At 29.8% G+C, this 18,323-nt stretch overlaps 1 protein-coding gene across 2 annotated transcripts; it reads right to left on the bottom strand.

Moving 5' to 3' along the window:
* Positions 1-13: 13 nt before the first annotated feature.
* On the bottom strand, positions 14-17,441 carry LOC123012638. 2 transcript variants are annotated; one of them, XM_044410678.1, is made up of 4 exons: positions 17,175-17,441; positions 5,113-5,262; positions 4,465-4,608; positions 14-3,595 (listed from the first exon to the last, which is right to left on the bottom strand). In XM_044410678.1, the coding sequence occupies exons 1-4, from the start codon at positions 17,178-17,180 to the stop codon at positions 2,984-2,986; spliced, it is 912 nt and encodes a 303-aa protein (XP_044266613.1). In that variant the 5' UTR covers positions 17,181-17,441; the 3' UTR covers positions 14-2,983. The 2 variants fall into 2 exon arrangements, with proteins under 2 accessions (XP_044266613.1, XP_044266614.1); XM_044410679.1 differs by lacking the exon at positions 4,465-4,608.
* Between the last annotated feature and the right edge of the window lie 882 nt (positions 17,442-18,323).

The following is an 18,323-nucleotide window of genomic DNA, read 5'->3' on the forward strand; positions in this document are numbered from 1 at the left end:
GTATTCACAAGCTTTTATTCTATTTTATTGTTTGTGCAGAATACAGTAGGTATAACATGTAATAATAATTGATTGTCATGTAACAAGAATAAATATTTCTTTCAATTGCCTTATCTAAATATATAAGTACACATGCTTATGTAAGTTATTATTTGTATTTTGAAAATACAATTATCAGTTAAAGTGAATTTTAATTTTTATAAAAATATACAAAATAATAATTATATCCGATTGGTTCCCAAATGTAAACATCTCGTAATATAAAAAATTAAAAAATTCTATAACACCCAAAGTTAGGCATTTTTTGTTAAGGGCACAAAATTCATAACAGTGCTTCAAATACTCATTTCACCCACTGACGGTATTTCACGCACTGACAGAAACATGACAAGTAAATTTTGAAGTAGTTTAAATAACTGTATTAAATATTGTAGTGATTTTTTGTCTTGACCTTCAGTCTTATACAGATAGCGTTAAAAACAACCATTTAGCACACTTAATACAAAAATAACTACTATAAACAAAGTAGTATAAATTGCCACTACCTTTGGGTTTTTCTTATACTACCATTTGTTTACGTTTAAGTGCCAATCGGACCTTGAAAAAAGATATTGATGATTGATTAGTATAATTCTGAACCAATTCCAAAACACCAACTCTAATAACAACACATTTCCGTTTCGAATGTAACGAGATTTATATATTTTGGAAGCATCAAATATAAAAGTTATATAATTAATAATACATGGGTATATATATAATTTATTACAAAATTGCTCCGTTGTAGAAAGTTTTACAGTACATACACTGTTGACGTTGCCATTTTTAATACACTGATATAAAAATTTAGGCCATTCGAAAAACTTTTTACTATTAAAACCCTTAATTAATATATTTTTTTTATGTTATATTATTATACCTGGACATTTCTTTTACCTCTAAACATAGTCCATAGTTAATCAATTGCTTGCATTGTAAAATAGAAAATGCATTGATCTTTTAAACTGAACGTAGAAAATATGTTTAGAGTTAAAAAAATGTCGCAGTTTGTATATTATATACTTATTTCTGTAATTAATAGAAGATTATTTTATTCATCTAACAGAGTATTTTAAAATGATATATACCAAGGAGTGTAACATTACTTTATAAAAATATAAAGCCATTGTAATCACAAGGTTACTTCATTTCTAAATAAAAAAATGAACATACTCGTACTTAAAATATTTTTATATAAAATATAAAACCATGTTTCCCACAACTCTTGCTTCCTTCTATGGAAGTTATTAAACAACAGGTATAATAAGTATTTAGATTTTACAAGTAAACCTTGGACTTTCTGTTATTGAAAAATATTATTCTAAAGAAGGATACAAATGAACATTGGCAATTTCTAAAGTCAAGGCCGTTTAACCGCTAAATATTTACTTCTCGTTAACTTAAATAAAGTGAGGTTTATTAAGCTTGTAGCGGAAACGTAAAAGAATTTGAGGATGAATCATTAGTCTTTAATTAAAGCACATTAAAAATAGAAAAGATTAAAACGTGTTAATTAAAAGCAAGCAGGAATAGGTTTACGCAGTTTTAAATTATACAGTGTCCGAAAAAAACTTTAAAAGAGTTCTGGGGGTTGTTCCCTAAATAATACGTATAATATGTTCCAAACAATGATACAAACTGTAGCATGTTGTACAGGAAAGCACAAGTAATTTTACAATTATCTATCCACTACGAGTATTAAACGTAATATCAATAATGCAATTTCTGCTCTTTTAAACACACAAATTAACTATAGAGGTAAAATATTTTAAATGCGAAATGATGTCCAAATCAAATTTTGTTACAAAACGTGCGACAAAAAATACATTACAAAGTGGACAGATAGAGATAATTTTACTTTACCTAACAATAATTGGATTTATTCATTATAAGGCCAAATTTTCTCTGTTACTTATTAATCATTAGAAGTAAGCTAATTTGCAACCACAGTTCACTAATAAAAGAATTTTTAAATGAATATACATACAAAATAATGGACTTATTAAGTAAATTTATTTCTCAAAATGTGCAAAGTGACATCCTATTCATTCAGCCATTCATTCATTAGGAGTTTCAGGAAATATAACATAACAATAGAGGATGGTGGAGTCTAATAAACAATGGAAGCAATCATAAACAAAAAAAGATCATATTTTTGATTTATATTGATTATTAAAAATTAATTAATTTGGAGTCAAATAAAGCATTTCGAACGCAATAAATATGCGGCTCTGTTTGTTTTCTGTATGCTACCATGTTATGGCATCGTCTCGAAGTAAGTATAATTTTTTGGAAATGTTCAACATCGGAAACTGAAAGGGTCTGATGATGACATTACGAGTATCTAATAAATTGTTTAAAGTTCAAGGATAAAATCAACATTTCGTTTGTAAATAATTTAGTTCTAGCTGAAAAGTTCAATTTGTGTTATTTGTATTAAGGCACAATGCACCAATGCCTTCTCAAACAGACCTCTTAATAATTTAATTTAACTTACACATTTTCGTAATATTTCTAAGTTACATTACATATATATAGTATAGTTTCACCACCGATTGATAAATTTATGAACAGCTGAATGACAATACACAAATCTTACAAAAATTTCAAAAACTCTTTGGAGTTGAACAAAATCCTAAACATAAATTCTCTTTTAATTTTCAATATTGTAAAAAGCATTCGATCATATGACGAAGCGTCATATCGGACTATTTATCATAAATAATTCATAGACTTTTCATATGCTTTAAGCCTCTTCCTATTCTACATAACTACGATCAATTCCTTTTGAAACTACACAGTTTCATATGTTTGAACAAATATTCCTGGCGGGCCCTCACTTTCACGTAACATCGCCAGCATTCCGATATCCCGACGAGCCAGACGTGTTTCTCGCCAAAGTGAACCTTGCGTTTCTTGCTCCTCCAGGAGCCAAAAGTAATCCTCACGTCTTCACAAACTTGTAAACAACGGCAAACACTAAAACACTAACAAGTACGAGGACGAGCGCTGTCACTACTTTGGCGAAGGCGTTCAGTCCGCTTTCAGACGGATCTAATGGCCGAGTGTTGTTATTTTGTTGGGAGCGCCTTCTTTTACCGGTTAGTCCTCGAGCCAGTGCGGGAAAAGCGAGGCTCTGTGTGAAGGTGAGCTTATGAAGGCTCTCGCTAAGGGAGTAAGGGCCGACACTGCCTCTCGCAGCCGCCCTCAAGAGTGCATATTCGAGGTCAAGGGCGTCGAAGAGAGAGTAGCGAGCCGTCATGGTGGAGGATCTTCTTCGGCTGTCAACAGAATCGCTGGTTCGAGAGCCGCAACCACCTGAAACGGCGGCGGCGACGGAGGTTAACGACGACGTGGTTGAAGAGGAAGCCGATATCACGTGGTTGTGGGAATCGGAGACGTCCTCCAATGAGGTTTGTTCAGGGGATGACATGGGGTAGAGACGGAGGAGTCTGGCGTGGTCGGGATGGAGGAGAGCGCTGCTTGGTCGTCGTATACTGGGGGTGGGTGAATTGATGGGAGATGATGAGGCACATGGGATTGGTGAGGGTGAAACCTATAACAAAAAGTTCAAATTGAAAAAGTTTTAACCAATCATTTAATTAGTTATAAGTTATAAGACATAAAATAAAAGGCTAAATCTCTGTCTTTGGTATTACTAATTACCTACATACTTGCTACTATGAGTATACTATAACTGGTCAAGAGAGACAAAAGAAACAATGCCTCCTCAAGAAAAATTGTATTTTAAAGATTGTCTCAGATTGTATTAATTTAAACAATTCTTGAGTTTTGTGTAGTGTATTTTATTTCAAAACTAACAACAAAACGTTTCAAAAATATAAAAAAAACGGTAAAAACAATGGTTAGCTTTGAACAGAGGTAAGAAATGTAGATGGTCAGTATAATTCAGTGATCCGCAATTTATTACAAAGCATTTCCAAATCGGTTGTTTTGTTTCCAATTAAATAGTAGAAACAGATCGGGCAGAATGCATTCACTCTGTTATAACACTTTCGATTTTTTTTTCAATTTTTGATGATGGATCATATCATTAATCCTGAGGTGATAATTCTTTTTGTATCATTTACCGGGTGCTATAATGAATATTGCTCCAGAAACAAGTGAAAGATGTCAAATTAACTAAATTATAAAACAAGAAAGGTCTTGCTGTAAAAAGAACAGAAGAATCAATTTGTAAAAATTGTATTTGAACCTACAAGCACGAGATGCGGGTTCCATTTTGGGGAAATTAGATTTACAGTTCTGGGTTTCAAATAGAAAGCTATTTGATCATGCGAAAAGGTTCGTAAATTGTTGGTAAAAAAAGTGTTCAATACATATAACTCCAGCAATAAATAAAAAATACCGTTTCAAGTGAATTTTAAAATATTGCCTTTTACGAAGAAATAAGAGTTACTTTACCTGTGTGGATTCAATGCCAGAATCATTGTGATGATTGATGTCGAAGCAGGTGGAGTGTTGAGAAGTAGCATCCTCGGCGCAAGCTGGGAAAATAAAACTTTGTCCGTCTGCTTCACCCCGAGGAGAATCAGCACTCGGCCAAACCTGGATTGATGGGATGGAGTTCATAAATATCTCTCATAGCAGTCAACACTTTCTCAAAACAAGAAATGCTATCATTTGCATTTCCTTCGTCCCATATTCGCAAGCAACTGACAATTTTATTTGAAAACGCGGTTTTATTTTATTATTAAGAATTTTTGACTTGGCCGTTAAAACAAAAATATTCCATTTGACCATCAAAATGTCTATTCCTAAACCTAAAGTCATTTCAAACAGGTAAAATAAAATGAGCTTCATTTTTCATCGGATAAAAATAAGTTTTATTGCCCATAAAAACTTTCCAAAATTACTAGCGTAATGGAAACATTTAAACCCAGAATAAAAATAACCACAACTAATTTATTAATAAGCGGTTTAACATTGATGGGTTAAAAAATTGAAAAAAAATTAAAAAACGTCTTTGTCTTACTTTTTCCACATAACAAACAAAATATTACCATCCTTTTCAGCTAACTTTACATAAAACAGTAAAATTATTATTATTACCTGCAATAAAGGAAGTGAGCAGTTAGGACCTGGTTTCGCTTCTTCTGTACTAGATTCTAAACCCTGTTCGTCCTGTAGTCCTGCGCTGTTATCGTTTGTTGACTTGACTGCTGTCCATAAACGCTTTAGGCCCAGCTCTCGTAATGGTTTCTGAAACACAAAGTGCTGAAAATGCTTGAATTTTAAAAGTTTGTTACCAGACCAATAATGTAGTGTATGGAATTAAAAATTTAGGTCAATGGTAAAATTGCGTTGAGGCAGTGTGCTTCGAATTATCATAATTGGTGTGGAATACCCTTCTCCTTAAGCAATGAACATTTTTTTTAATTTAATTACCTACCACTTTTTTAGAAATATATAGATATAAAAACATTGAAAAAATTATTCTTTCTGGACAATAGCAACATTTATTTACTTAATAAGTAAACCTTGTTGTTTAAAATTCTATAAACCTATAAAAAAGTAGAGAATCAATGATGTTAAATTTGCACAACACATACTCGTATTTTTCTTGGCGGTATCGGTAGTGTAAAACTAAAAGAAAAGAATTGAATTTTATTCTGCCATTGGAAACAAAATAAAATTTACATAATTTTATCTATGTTCTATTTGTGTTTACGTGTACATATTTGTATTTGTTTGTGTTTTTAAAACAACGTATTGGGCGAGTCTTGAGATAAATAATCTTTAACAAATAAAGATAGGAAAAAATTGTTTAAACTTTTTTTTTCATCGGTGGACGTATGGCGGTTTGCTTTATATGTATAAAAGATACTTGTATGTAAACCTTAACGTTTTAAAGATTTAACTAAAGATAGGATAATCAGAATATTTATTAAAAAGTAGTTAATATCAATATTATTAACTAATTATATTAACTAATAATATTAAATCAATTTCCAAATATACGCTCACCAACGTGTAAACAATCATATTCATCTAAGAAACTTAGTTCGATCTATACATTATTTGTCATATCATATCATAAAATGAGTTTACATGAGGGTCGAACTATTTTTAGATACCCTTGAAGGGTAGAAGTCCTAAAAGTAGGTCAGTCGACAGGCGTATCACAATGCACTTTTACTTGTGTTGTGAAGTAGATGATATTGCTCTACTAACCTTCAATTTGCACAAAGCTTTTAAGGTAAAAGTGTCTTTTATGTGGTATTCACATTTTTTATTTAAGCTATGAGGTTAAGCAAATGACCCTTCTCATAAAGTAAGCTAAAATAACAAGCGTGGCTAAATAAATTATTATCTTTATGGGTCTCACACTAAGATCGTGAGATTTTTATAAGTATTGTAGCTTACTAACTCTCCAAGTTGACAAAAAAATAGAATTATATGTGAACTTTTTAAATGCATATTAGCTCGTTCATTCAATTATTATTTACAATTAAAGATATCTAGCTGTCGTGCACTGCAAAGTTTGTAAATAAGAAGCTTTATTCGGGAGCAGAAAAAGCCACTCGAGGTGGGAAAGCTTTTGCGAAGGAATCTCGCTGAATATGCCCTATTGTTGAATAAAATATGCTCATTGTAGAGATGCCACAACCTCGTTGTTATGCAAATTGATCAGTTGAAAAGTAAACAAAAACGTACGTACGTAGGTAATAAGAACAGTTTAGGAATAAATGTGATCGTATACAAGCAAAACTAGAATAAAGAAAAATCAAAATAACTAGATATGACCTATTTTAAACCTTTTTATTCTCAAATTTTCTAAGCAAACGCATGTTGTGCTGGCTTTAGAAACTCAATTAGATCAAGCCGAGGCATTAAGCCATGAATAGGTTGTAATTAATAATTTCAGAATCCCTAGGGCGGGCGTCTTGTTGTTGAAGTAAATTACAATAATGGACGGTTCACTAACACGAACAAAATTATAATAGCAACATTCTTTTGTTAGCTGGAAAAAGGAAAATCTATTCACCAGTCCTGTAAACTAAACATTTCAATTTCAGCTTGTTCAATAAGAAATTGAAAAGTTTAGACGATAACACCTAACTTTGATGAGTTATTTAGTAAGATTTTTGATAAATAATTTTTTAATTTTTAAGTTTTAATTTTTATGTTTGCAAATGTAAAAAATATATAACAAGCGCAATGATTAATAGATTTAACTTTACAATTCCTTGCAGTACACTACTATAAACATAACTGAGATTACTGAAAACAGACACGAATCTTTCGTTTATTTAGAATTATAATTTTCAAAAATTATGCATTTATATAAATTCCAAAGACCGATTTACAATAATAATTTCATTACAATAAGGGCATTGTTTATAATATGGCAGTAGGGTTTATGGCAAGAAGTAAAAATGCAAAGTCCACTTAGCTTTGGGATTGCTACACCTCGAATACTCGGTCGAATATCATAAAATAGCATTTTTTAGCCATTGTTTTTTTAGTTATTGGCCGCTCAAATGTTCTAATCTACAACTAATTTTGTTGTGGTTTATTTTGAACAATTTGTTGTAGAACATTTCCTTCAATTCATTCAAACAAGTACCGAATAAGCTACCTTGAGATTTAATATTATACTTAATAACATAGTAACTATCTAAATTAAAATATTCTTATGTATTACATACCTACGTGTTTCCGAAAGTTCATGTCATACTGGCTGCAGTGACTGCAGTTTTACATTTACTATACAGATAAGACACTTTTCAGGCACACACAAATTAACACCCCTCTGTTTGCCTTAGCTTAGCTTGCAGAATATTAAAAATTAAAATGCGGAAAGCTCGAGAGCACAAGTAAAGCGACTAGACTTTTTATTTCTGTTAAACCAAATAAACACAAAAAAACTTTTAAATATTCTAAATTGCATTTAGGTCATCAGTAGGTCGTTTCATACCTGCAATGTAGGTAAACATAAAATAAACAAAACAGACAAATAAATGTCGAACAGAACAGAACAGAGTTCCATTGTTGGTGGATCTCATGGTCATAGGTACGATGCAGCTTCTGGAGTAGTAATTTTTTTAAAGGAAAACTACTTAATCTTATTAAATCCTGTACTAAAGACATCAACTGTCGAAATTTTTTGACAGATTTTTTTAAACAGTTTTTTTCCATGTTTCTGGCATCTTATCTTACTTGGAATTCTTCTCTGGAGACACTCTGTATAAGGTTACGAACAGTAAATGAATAATTAAGTTTTATGCAAAATTTATTTGTATGTAATCATTTTGCTATTTTGTGTTGATGAAGATTTGATTATTAGTTATTACTTCATATTGATCTGAATATATTGTTAAAATATTTATTTCTACGAAGTATTATGAAGATGAAGATTTGATTATTAGTTATTACTTCATATTGATCTGAATATATTGTTAAAATATTTATTTTTACGAAGTATTATAAAAAAAAACAGACGGTTCCATGAAGACATTTTATAGCGTCTGTAATTTACTATACGCACAATAATATGTACAGTAATTCTTAAATAGACCGACAAAATTTCATCACAGATTTTCAAAAATAAATGGAGACAAACTGTACCCTTCCCTCGTTTATATCTTTTAGGGGCAAAATCCCCTTGATCCGTACCACTTACGGCGTTTATGAATTGTTACAATGATTAAGTACATTTTCATCAAATTAATACCATGGTTTCCACTACCTGTGCTAATACTGTTTACCGCGAAAATAACTTTAATAAATTTTATTTGGAGAACGGTTAAACAAAGAATTTTTTAAATATTTTTTCCAGCATGTTCTCATTCGGTACTACCAAGGATAAAATTTTGTCGGTCTATTTAAGAATCACCCTGTATAATATTACAAGCACATAATACCTATGTATTTAGCCAACTATTAAAATGCAAATGTGTGACCTCTCATAAAAATAAAAGCACAAACGATGAGATTCCCCGAGCAATTTAAAAACATGATTATGTAGCTCAGTTTAATACTGAAATCCAGCTTGCATAATTTTGGTATAGTGGTATTAGTGAAACATATTTATTTTTTGATGGTGATTTTTACAAGTATCCTTTCGATAGCACTAACCCTAGGTGTTTTACTTTACACAAACCAGATTGCGAGATGGCATGTTAGTGTGAGACGGTAATTTTATTTCTAAAAATAAATCCTATGCTACAATCATCAATACGACAACTGAAGGTCTAGATCAATGTTTTGTAAGACAATATTCTAACAAATAATCACTTAGGAAATTTTTCAAGAAAATAATATCTTCTTTAATATTGACTTAATACTGACCTAGACTAGAGATATTCTAGAGCCTAAATATTTACCCTTTATTAAATATTAATGAGTTAAAGCTAAAAAGTTGGATGCCTTTGAGAATGCTGTTGGTAAACAAACTACCCGCAATGCAGCGATCCATAAATTATTATTCGTTAAGAATGATGATTGATTTAAAAACAATTTTACGAGGCAAAGTAAGTTCATGGCTATTTGAATTTTTGAAAACTAAATGACAAATGCCTCACTTATCTTTTGTTTGTTTGTAGTTTAATTAAAATAGAAAGACGTTGTTAGACTTGTTGTAACCTGCATAATTAACTGTCAATAGCAATTGCGTTAAATAAAGGATCATCCTATCCTACCGAAACAGATCCAATTAGGATGCATCCCTATGATTTCATTATTGGAATCAATAGAAATCTAATAGGAAAATGAAATTCCAGTCTTGGATTGAAAACTGTCACTATTTGTGAAGAATAACATAACTTACACTTTAAGCTTGTAAAATGTTATTTTTAATTTATTAATTATTTTTAATTTTTGAAAAAAAAATACCACTAGGTCAAGATACGCTCAATTACACAATTACAATTTATGTTTATATTTGCAAAATTATAATATTATTGGCTTAAAATCAAGTTATAAGATGGTTTTAACAATTTTTTTATTATTTACATTGTTACGGCGTTAAAATTGAATATTTGATGTTTGTAAAAAACGCAATTAATTATTTACGAAAAAGCTGCCACATCAGTTTGTCTAGAGCAGTAGTTAATGCGTTTGTTAATTATTTTATAATTTAATATAACTAATTGTATTAATTTGTACATACTTAATTGGATATAACAGAAACAAAACTATAAATGAAAATGTAATTTGCAGGAACGACTCGAGAGAATAACTTTAATGGTTAAGTCTCCAGCAGGCGATTTTCATCACGCAAAAGATGAGCCTCATGCAATATTTAGAAGAGAAACAATTTAAAAAGATTAGAGACGCCACCGACTATACTAACTTGCGATACACATTTCACTTCTACTTGCTGCACAAGCACTTGCACTTAACTAATTTAAAACTTTTATAATAAATAATGTTTAAAGTAAATTCATGTTTATAATATTACTTAATTTTTATTATACGAGGCATCAAGAATATCCGCAGAGTAAATTCCTTACAGCAGTGGTCTTTCATATCTTTAGGCAAGCTTTCTGTTTGTTTGTTTAGCTCAAGGCAAATAAAGACCAATCTTTATTCTTTTATGACCACTTTTGAAAAAAAATGTATTTGGGAGAGGTCAGGACACTTGGCAGACTAGTCTGATGTTTTACGTTTGATAAAAATTACACACAAATTTGTGACTTATATTACTTTTTTACGATCACTTACATTTTACAGAACGAAATTAATTTGAAACAAGACGCGAAGCAGAGTTTTAATTTTTACACAACATAAAATAATTCAATAAACTTGTCAATTTACATTAAAGAATACAAATACTATATAAACGAGAAGCGTTATAGTTTTCCCAATTAGAGAACCGTTAATGGTTCTTAACCGACTCGATACTCGAGTAATTCACTAATAGCCTAACGGATAAACTGAGTAATTAAATTAACCAAATTGACACCATGGTGGGAGCAGATACTAAAATTTTGGTTGCACAAGTGTTGTGTTATTGGATTTTGTAGTTAGTGTTGATATTAGTTCATCGACAACATACTTTCTTGCGACTTATTGTAACTGTAATGGCTTTTTCACTGGAAATTGCCATCCCAAAATGCCAGAGTGTGACATAAATTCTGCTGATATTATTTTTCCTATATTGGTATTTCAGCTCAAATCAATTTAACGAATAATCCAAATCCGAATGCCTGCAATAATAATAGTACCTGGTTATGTGCACACATGTGGATTGGTTGCAATTAATTTGAAATAATAGTCTGTAGAAAACAAACAAAATCGAAATTCACATTTTTATCTACTCGCCTAGAATATTTTTTTTACATGTTGTAACCAGAAGCAGGTGATTGATTAGGTCATAAGTTATATCTAGGTAAACCAGAATAGGATTTCATAAAATATATAATTTTGTTTTGTTTTAATTAACCTATTAATTGTTATTTTTATTTTGTGAACAAAAATTTACTATTACTCTGTTATACTATTGTTCCTATTTTAACGCTTTTTTGTTAATATTTAACTGCACCTCCAACGAGTTGTCATCTTTTTGCCACGACTGCTGATAAATTTGACTGAATTTGTTTGTGTTGGCAAAGTTTTTATTCCAAAAATACAATAAATCATAATAAATTCATTAAAGATACATTTTTAAGTAAATTTTTACAAACGTGAATTTAAAAAATCTAAATTTAAATTATATAACACCCTTTTAAAGCTTACTTTAAAAATATATAGATAAGCAAAAACTTATAATACGCATATAACTGAAATTGCCGTAGTGATTTATAGTCACTCGACATACTCTGGTAAAAACTATGGCAAGACTATAAATCTCAAAAACCTTAAAATCAGACCAAACCATACAAAAACATACAAAGTAATTAATGTTCTAAATTGTAATCATTAATTTCCTTCACACGTTTAGAATTTCAAGAGTAAAAAAGTCTAAATCAACAAAAAAATTCATCAAATTCCAGTGTCTTTGTATAATGTCCAATCCATATGTTTTCAATCCGATAAATTTCAGTATAGTTTACAATAGAAAGAAAGCTGGACTTAACTTTTTCTGTGCCGGTTTCATATTTATCATGCAAGGAGAAACGTTACATTGGCAATGACAGACTGGTCCCTCAGGACAATAAATCAACTTTTCAGTTACTAGATCCAAGTAGGTTACGTTTTAGTTATCCGACGTAGTTTTCAAACTAATAAAACGACAGAATATACAGAAATGCTTTAAGAGTGGTTTCCTTTATGATAAATCAATATTGAATTTGACTGTGTTTAATAAATGGAGTGCCTAAGGAAACTCAATAGTTACATAAATAAAAACAAATTCTAAATACTTATAAATAAATAAAACAAATAAAACAAATTTCTAATAATACTTATAAATATAAATATTCAAACAAGTTAAAATCATTTTTAAACTAATATTCTAAACATTCAATTCCAGTACGAAAAATTTGTCTATTTTCTCATATATTTTATAAAGTTTTTTTATGGTGTAATTTATTTGTTTGTAATATGTTAATGCCTTAGAACCAAAGTAATAAAGTAATTATAAACTTTCAAAATATAGCTCATTTGAAACACATCGTAATAAGGTAATTCTACAATAGGTAAGTATTATTTTAGAACAATCAGCATTGTGTTATAAAATATGGCCGAGACCATTATGTTCTTGGTTAAATTAATTTTGACATCAAATGAGTTTCTTGCACCCCATTAACGATTAAAACAGTGTCTTTGTGTTTAATTAAAATATGTCAACTACTAAAGGATTATTGAGCCAATTATTTGAATAATTTTCAGTTCCTCATGAAACCGTTTAAAATTCTCCTCTCCTTGTATGTATATAATTTTATTTATACTGCTTGCGTGAACTGACATATAAATATCCATTGCATAAACATTTCACCGACTTGTAAATATTTTATAAAAGTCGGATCTAATTCCCGTATCTAACCTTATCCTCGCCGTAGGCAAAAGTCAATAATTAAAATTCACAAGATTCATAAAAAATCCTGTTCCGATCAAAAATCCAACGTTCCTAAAACCAACAGAAGCTATAAAGTCTTTCAGACGCTTTCTAATGATCCCTTCTATTCATCGACAAACATAAAACTTACAGTCGGAAAGGCACGTTCGGTTAAAATAATAAATTGACTTTTCTGATGCGATTCGCGGGCCATTGCTTTAAGATTATCTTCACCAAATGTCGTTTTATAGTTTGTTTTGTTTTAATCTCGGCAAGACTAGTGTGCCAGATTGAAGCTTTAAAAAATAAAACGTAATACACATCTGTGCAGCGATCACTGAAATATGAATACCATCATCACCATATATCAGCCAAAGCGTTTGGTTTCTTTCAGAAACGTTTTGCTAGAGGCTTACGCACATACACGCAATGCAGTCTCAGCAAAACCTCAATTTTGCACGCATATGAATTAAATTTCCCTCAAAGATTTAATACATAATTAGTTTTATACATTCATTTGAAGTGGAAATAAGCGTTTAAAATTTGCCTTTGAATTTACATATGCTGCTGTAATCAACACATAAAACCACAACAAATTACAATATTTCCAGTTACATATAAACATAATTATTCAAAATGCATATCAAAGTATTGAACATTTATTACAAGTTTTATAAAATGTGTTATTTCTGAATTTCTGTACTCTTTATCAAATAAAATATGTTGTTTGGCTTTAAATAATTTTTGAATAAAGAAAAATATATTTTGGTGATTTACACTTTTATAGGCAGTTATACGTATGTACATACCTACCACAAAGTAGCGAATAACACGAATGGGCTAATTAAAAATGCAGCTGGAACATGCAAATTTTAAGTTTCCTTAAAACTTACTCAAATAAAAAACAAAAAGTAAATAAAATATTGCCTCAAAAATGATTCAAAACAAAGTTTAAAAATTCAATTTCAAAATTGTGATATCGTTTGAAGGTAATTTTTAACATTTTCTTAATTGTACATGATGCCTTACTCTACAGTTGTAAATGCATTATATTCTAGTAAAAAATAGTATTTTATCAACTTGCAATGAGAAGGAAATCACAATAATTAAACTTTGACTGGGCGATGTTGTTCCACTTTTATCACTGCTATCAATACTTAATTTGCAAATATTAAAGAAATTTTTTTTGTTCTTGGATTAACTTGTTATAAAATTTGTAATTCTTATTAATTTCGTTAATTTTTCATCTCTATAAAATTATTAACAGATGGACTGTCAAAATTAATTTAATTCATTAAATTAGTTTTCTTCCAAAACGTAATGGATAACAACAGTTTTCGCGACCTAAATAATTAAACTTTGTTTACAAACTCAAGAGAGTTTTGATAGCACTATAATCGATTGGAACCTTGAAACAACACTTTATACAAAAATACTTTTATACTTTATCAAAAAGTAATTACATATTTCTAAAAACTATTTATAAAAGCAATGAAAAAACTGTTGTTTCTAATGAAATCTTGATACCGGAACACTCAATTCTTAGGCCAATGTATAATAACAGAGAATAGAATTTTCAGTGATCCACGGAAGTAATAACAGTAGTTAGGTAGCGGTTTTAACCTATAATTTATTAACTCTATCTGTAATTAAACGTTAATCAATTATTATAAACTCGTACATATTATAATACAGAGTGGAATTTTTAACTGGTAGAAAATTCATAATTTGAATATAAGCGATTTTTGTAAAAAATCCTGAAACAGTTTGATTTTGATTTTTTCTTGCGCATCATTTAACACATATGGTTTTTGTTTATCTGCTTTCTAAAATGCACAGCCACCTATAACTTTTTTTTTAATGTAATGATTTGAGAAATTACACATTGTTTGAAAGGTCGTTTTGCAAGGAATACAATGTACTATTTATTTTCTGATTATTTTCAAAGCTCACAAGATTAAAAATAAAACCAATCTTATAAAATTAATCTTATTTAATGCAACAAATATTCAAAATGGATATCGTTCCTTTCCTGAGAAACTGCAAAACGATCGTAACATGTATTCGGTACGTTTTACAACATTTCGAGTGTGATTTGCGAAAAAATCGAATAACATTGAGGACCTTAGGAACGTTTTAGGAATAAAATTAGGCAAATCACCCGAAATGTTGCAAAAGATGCATGTTACTTTTAATTTGCAATTTGCACGGAAAGGAACGGTATCCATTTTGAACATTTATTGCATTAAATAGTATTCAACTTAAGAATTTGTTCTTCCTTTTTTATTACGTAGACTTTAAAAATATTCAAAAAACAAATAGTACGTTGTATTGCTTGTGACGTGGGCATTCAAATGAGGTGTCACCTGTCATAATGTTACATTTGAAAAAAAAAAGTTATAGGTGTCTGTGCATTTTAGAAAGCAGATATACAAAAACCATATGTTTCAAATAATGCGCAAGGAAAAATAAAAATCGGCCTGTTTCAGGATTTTTTACAAAAATCACTTATACGCAAATTATGAATTTTATTCCAGTTAAAAATTTCACTCTGTATAAATATAACTAATACGCAACTATAAATTGTGCCACAGCCATCGTCACTAATTCTGTCACTTATTTTGTCTAAAATAGACAAGTTTCTTGGCTTAAAATTTGTCAGTAGGGGTCAGTTTGTAACACAGAATTTTTTTGTACACAGAATTCAAAAGTTTTTGACTTATTTTACCTCAAAAAACGCAGTTGCGACGTTGCCATTAAGGCGATAGCTACAGCACAGGTAGGTAACACTACTAGGTAAAATACATGTTAAAATATAAAAAAATACAAAAGAAAACAATAGCAACGTTGTTTTAAACAAACTTCTTTTTTTTTAACCCGGCGCATCCACCATTTTTAAGTTTGTCGGATATCACCCATGAGGCTAAAATATTAAAATACTTTCCAAAATTTTAATTTCAACTTTAACTGTTATAAAGGTGACTAATAATACGACAAATCTAAATTCCAAAAAAATAGCTGTCAAAAAAAGAAATACCTTTATGAAATTATAAAATAACAATTTATTCACTACACTTCACTTCACTTCACTTTACTACAGTCGTTTATACGAAATTAGCAGCATCAGATGTTTTACTTTAACCCAATTTTATTGTTTTTTTTATATCAAACCCTGCATTCATTACCTCATTGTCTTTTCGCTAAAATTGCTGTTCTCTTAACAAAATAAATTTTCATGAACATTGTGTTTAGAAATTAAGGTATTACAATAATCAGCAATTACGACTTTGCATGGAATTTTTATTAGCGTAATATATGGAAAGTTTAACACAAAACGTATCATGATGCGAATAGTTTAAATGAGTTTAGTAACCTCTCAAATGGAATGCTGCTGACCTGAGAAACACAGAGTAGTGCAATTGTTGACGAGTACATATCTATGGTTTTTACAGCACAGCTCTTGGATTATTTTGTACAACAAAGATATTGTTTAATGCTCAATTTCTAACAAGGTCCATTACACTAAAAGTAATAATTAAAAAACACAAAAATATACAGCAAAATAAATACTGTAATCCTTTGCAATTTAAAAAAAAATGGTCAGCCAAATGTATGTACAGTTTTTTTATATTCCTTTGTAATTGATTTCTTTCCACAATTTGCTGATATAATATTTTTACATTTCGAGCAATAATGTGGAAATAAAATCCCACTCCAACCTCAGCACCGTGTAATCGTTTTCAGATTTTTATTAAATTATAATTTGAAAATATGAAAAATAAATTGCGGTGTAAATCTGAAATACAGAATCGAAGAAGCAACGTAATAGAAATCAAGCATCTAACGTAACAAAAAAGATGAATTATTATGCACAATTTCATTTAAAGGCGAAATGTGACGAGTAAATCATTTGACCACTTTAAGAAAAAGGAGTGATTTTATTTTCGGACACAATATTAAGAAAATTTATCGCTTCTATTTAACAAGAGGATGCTTGCAACGCAAGATAAGTGTTCCGACATTTCAGGACAAAAGAGCATAATGGAGTATTTTTGTCTCCAAATTCAGTGTTCTAGTCTTTGTCCGTTGACCCTTTTCCACTTTAAGCTGATCCGTCCCAAATAAAAAGTGTTATAGCTAACAACAATGAATAAAATAATATAGACCTTACCTGCATGTTTATGAGAAAGCATTCCTTTGTATGTTCCGTTTTATATTCCACACAACTTTAGTAAATTACTTTGTTGTTCACCATAACAGACACGACTTTTTACTTCATTTTAGTTTTCAATTTAATCTTGCCGTAAATCACAACACTTAAAAGGTTGTTTCACAATTGACATCTTTTTCGACTGAAGAGCAAACACTCTCATTTTAATTAGATAATGTAATCAATTATTCTTTTAATGTTATAATCGATAAAAATGCTTGAAATTAATTACCTAATAGTTACTATTGGAAAAACTGAGCAATTGTAAAATTAATTGAAGTGCTACCAAAAATTCCTAGAGCACCTATATTATTTTTAACAAAAGATACAAAAGTGAAAGACTTTAGAATTTGCCTTAACAGTGAGCATTCCAGCTTATCCTTTTAGCAATATTAACTTTAAAGTATATTTAGACATAAGTCAAGTTAATCTATTAAGTATTATTACAATTATAAAGTTGAAACACATTACTTTCTTTGTTATAATTTAAATACAGAGTTATAAAAAAATTAAACTGTTTGTAAATTGGCGACATTATCGAGTTCACCGGGAACAAATTTTTGCTAATTTCAGATGTTTATTTTCACTTCAAATAGCGTTGATCTTCGTATATACTAGCAATTGTAAATCGTTTTCCCCGTCATTTAAACGTTTGCAGCACTTACTCGTTTTGCTTACTTTTAAACGGCACAAAGAATAAAATGTTGTATTTATCTAGTTTGAGTGTAAATCGGACGCATTATTTCACCGAGTGGATTATTAAACCACGAGTGTAACAACAATTTTTTTTTAACTGGGAGTCATTCTCCAACAAATTCAAATGTGGTTCAAAATGTTGAATCGTTGTTTTAGGTTTTTTCCTCTTTTTGTCGATGCAAGCCCTTTTTAAACTTTAATAAACTTACATTGTGACATTAATGACGTTTTTGAATAAATACTAGCGAATTAAAAACGTTGAGAAAATGTGAAAGATCGTTCCCTTAACAATAAGGTTACGGAATACGAAATTCAAACATATCGTTACAACATTCTAAGAAACTCATTCGATCATTAACGAAATCGTTCATGAATGAAAAATTTGAGAATAAGGGTCTTAATCTTAATGTTGAT

This window comes from Tribolium madens, unplaced genomic scaffold (genome assembly GCF_015345945.1).
Source record: "Tribolium madens isolate multiple individuals breed KSU strain unplaced genomic scaffold, Tmad_KSU_1.1 Scaffold_96;HRSCAF=242;Tcas5.2_LG5, whole genome shotgun sequence".
Classification (NCBI taxonomy): domain Eukaryota; kingdom Metazoa; phylum Arthropoda; class Insecta; order Coleoptera; family Tenebrionidae; genus Tribolium; species Tribolium madens.

Bases quoted from the DNA above. Each gene is read 5' to 3' on its own strand.
- LOC123012638 (XM_044410678.1), bottom strand. The intron at 4,609-5,112 runs GTAATAATAATA...CCATCAATCCAG, and splicing joins GCTCACTTCCTTTATTGCAG to GTTTGGCCGAGTGCTGATTC. The intron at 3,596-4,464 runs GTAAAGTAACTC...TTTTTGTTATAG, and splicing joins CTGGCATTGAATCCACACAG to GTTTCACCCTCACCAATCCC.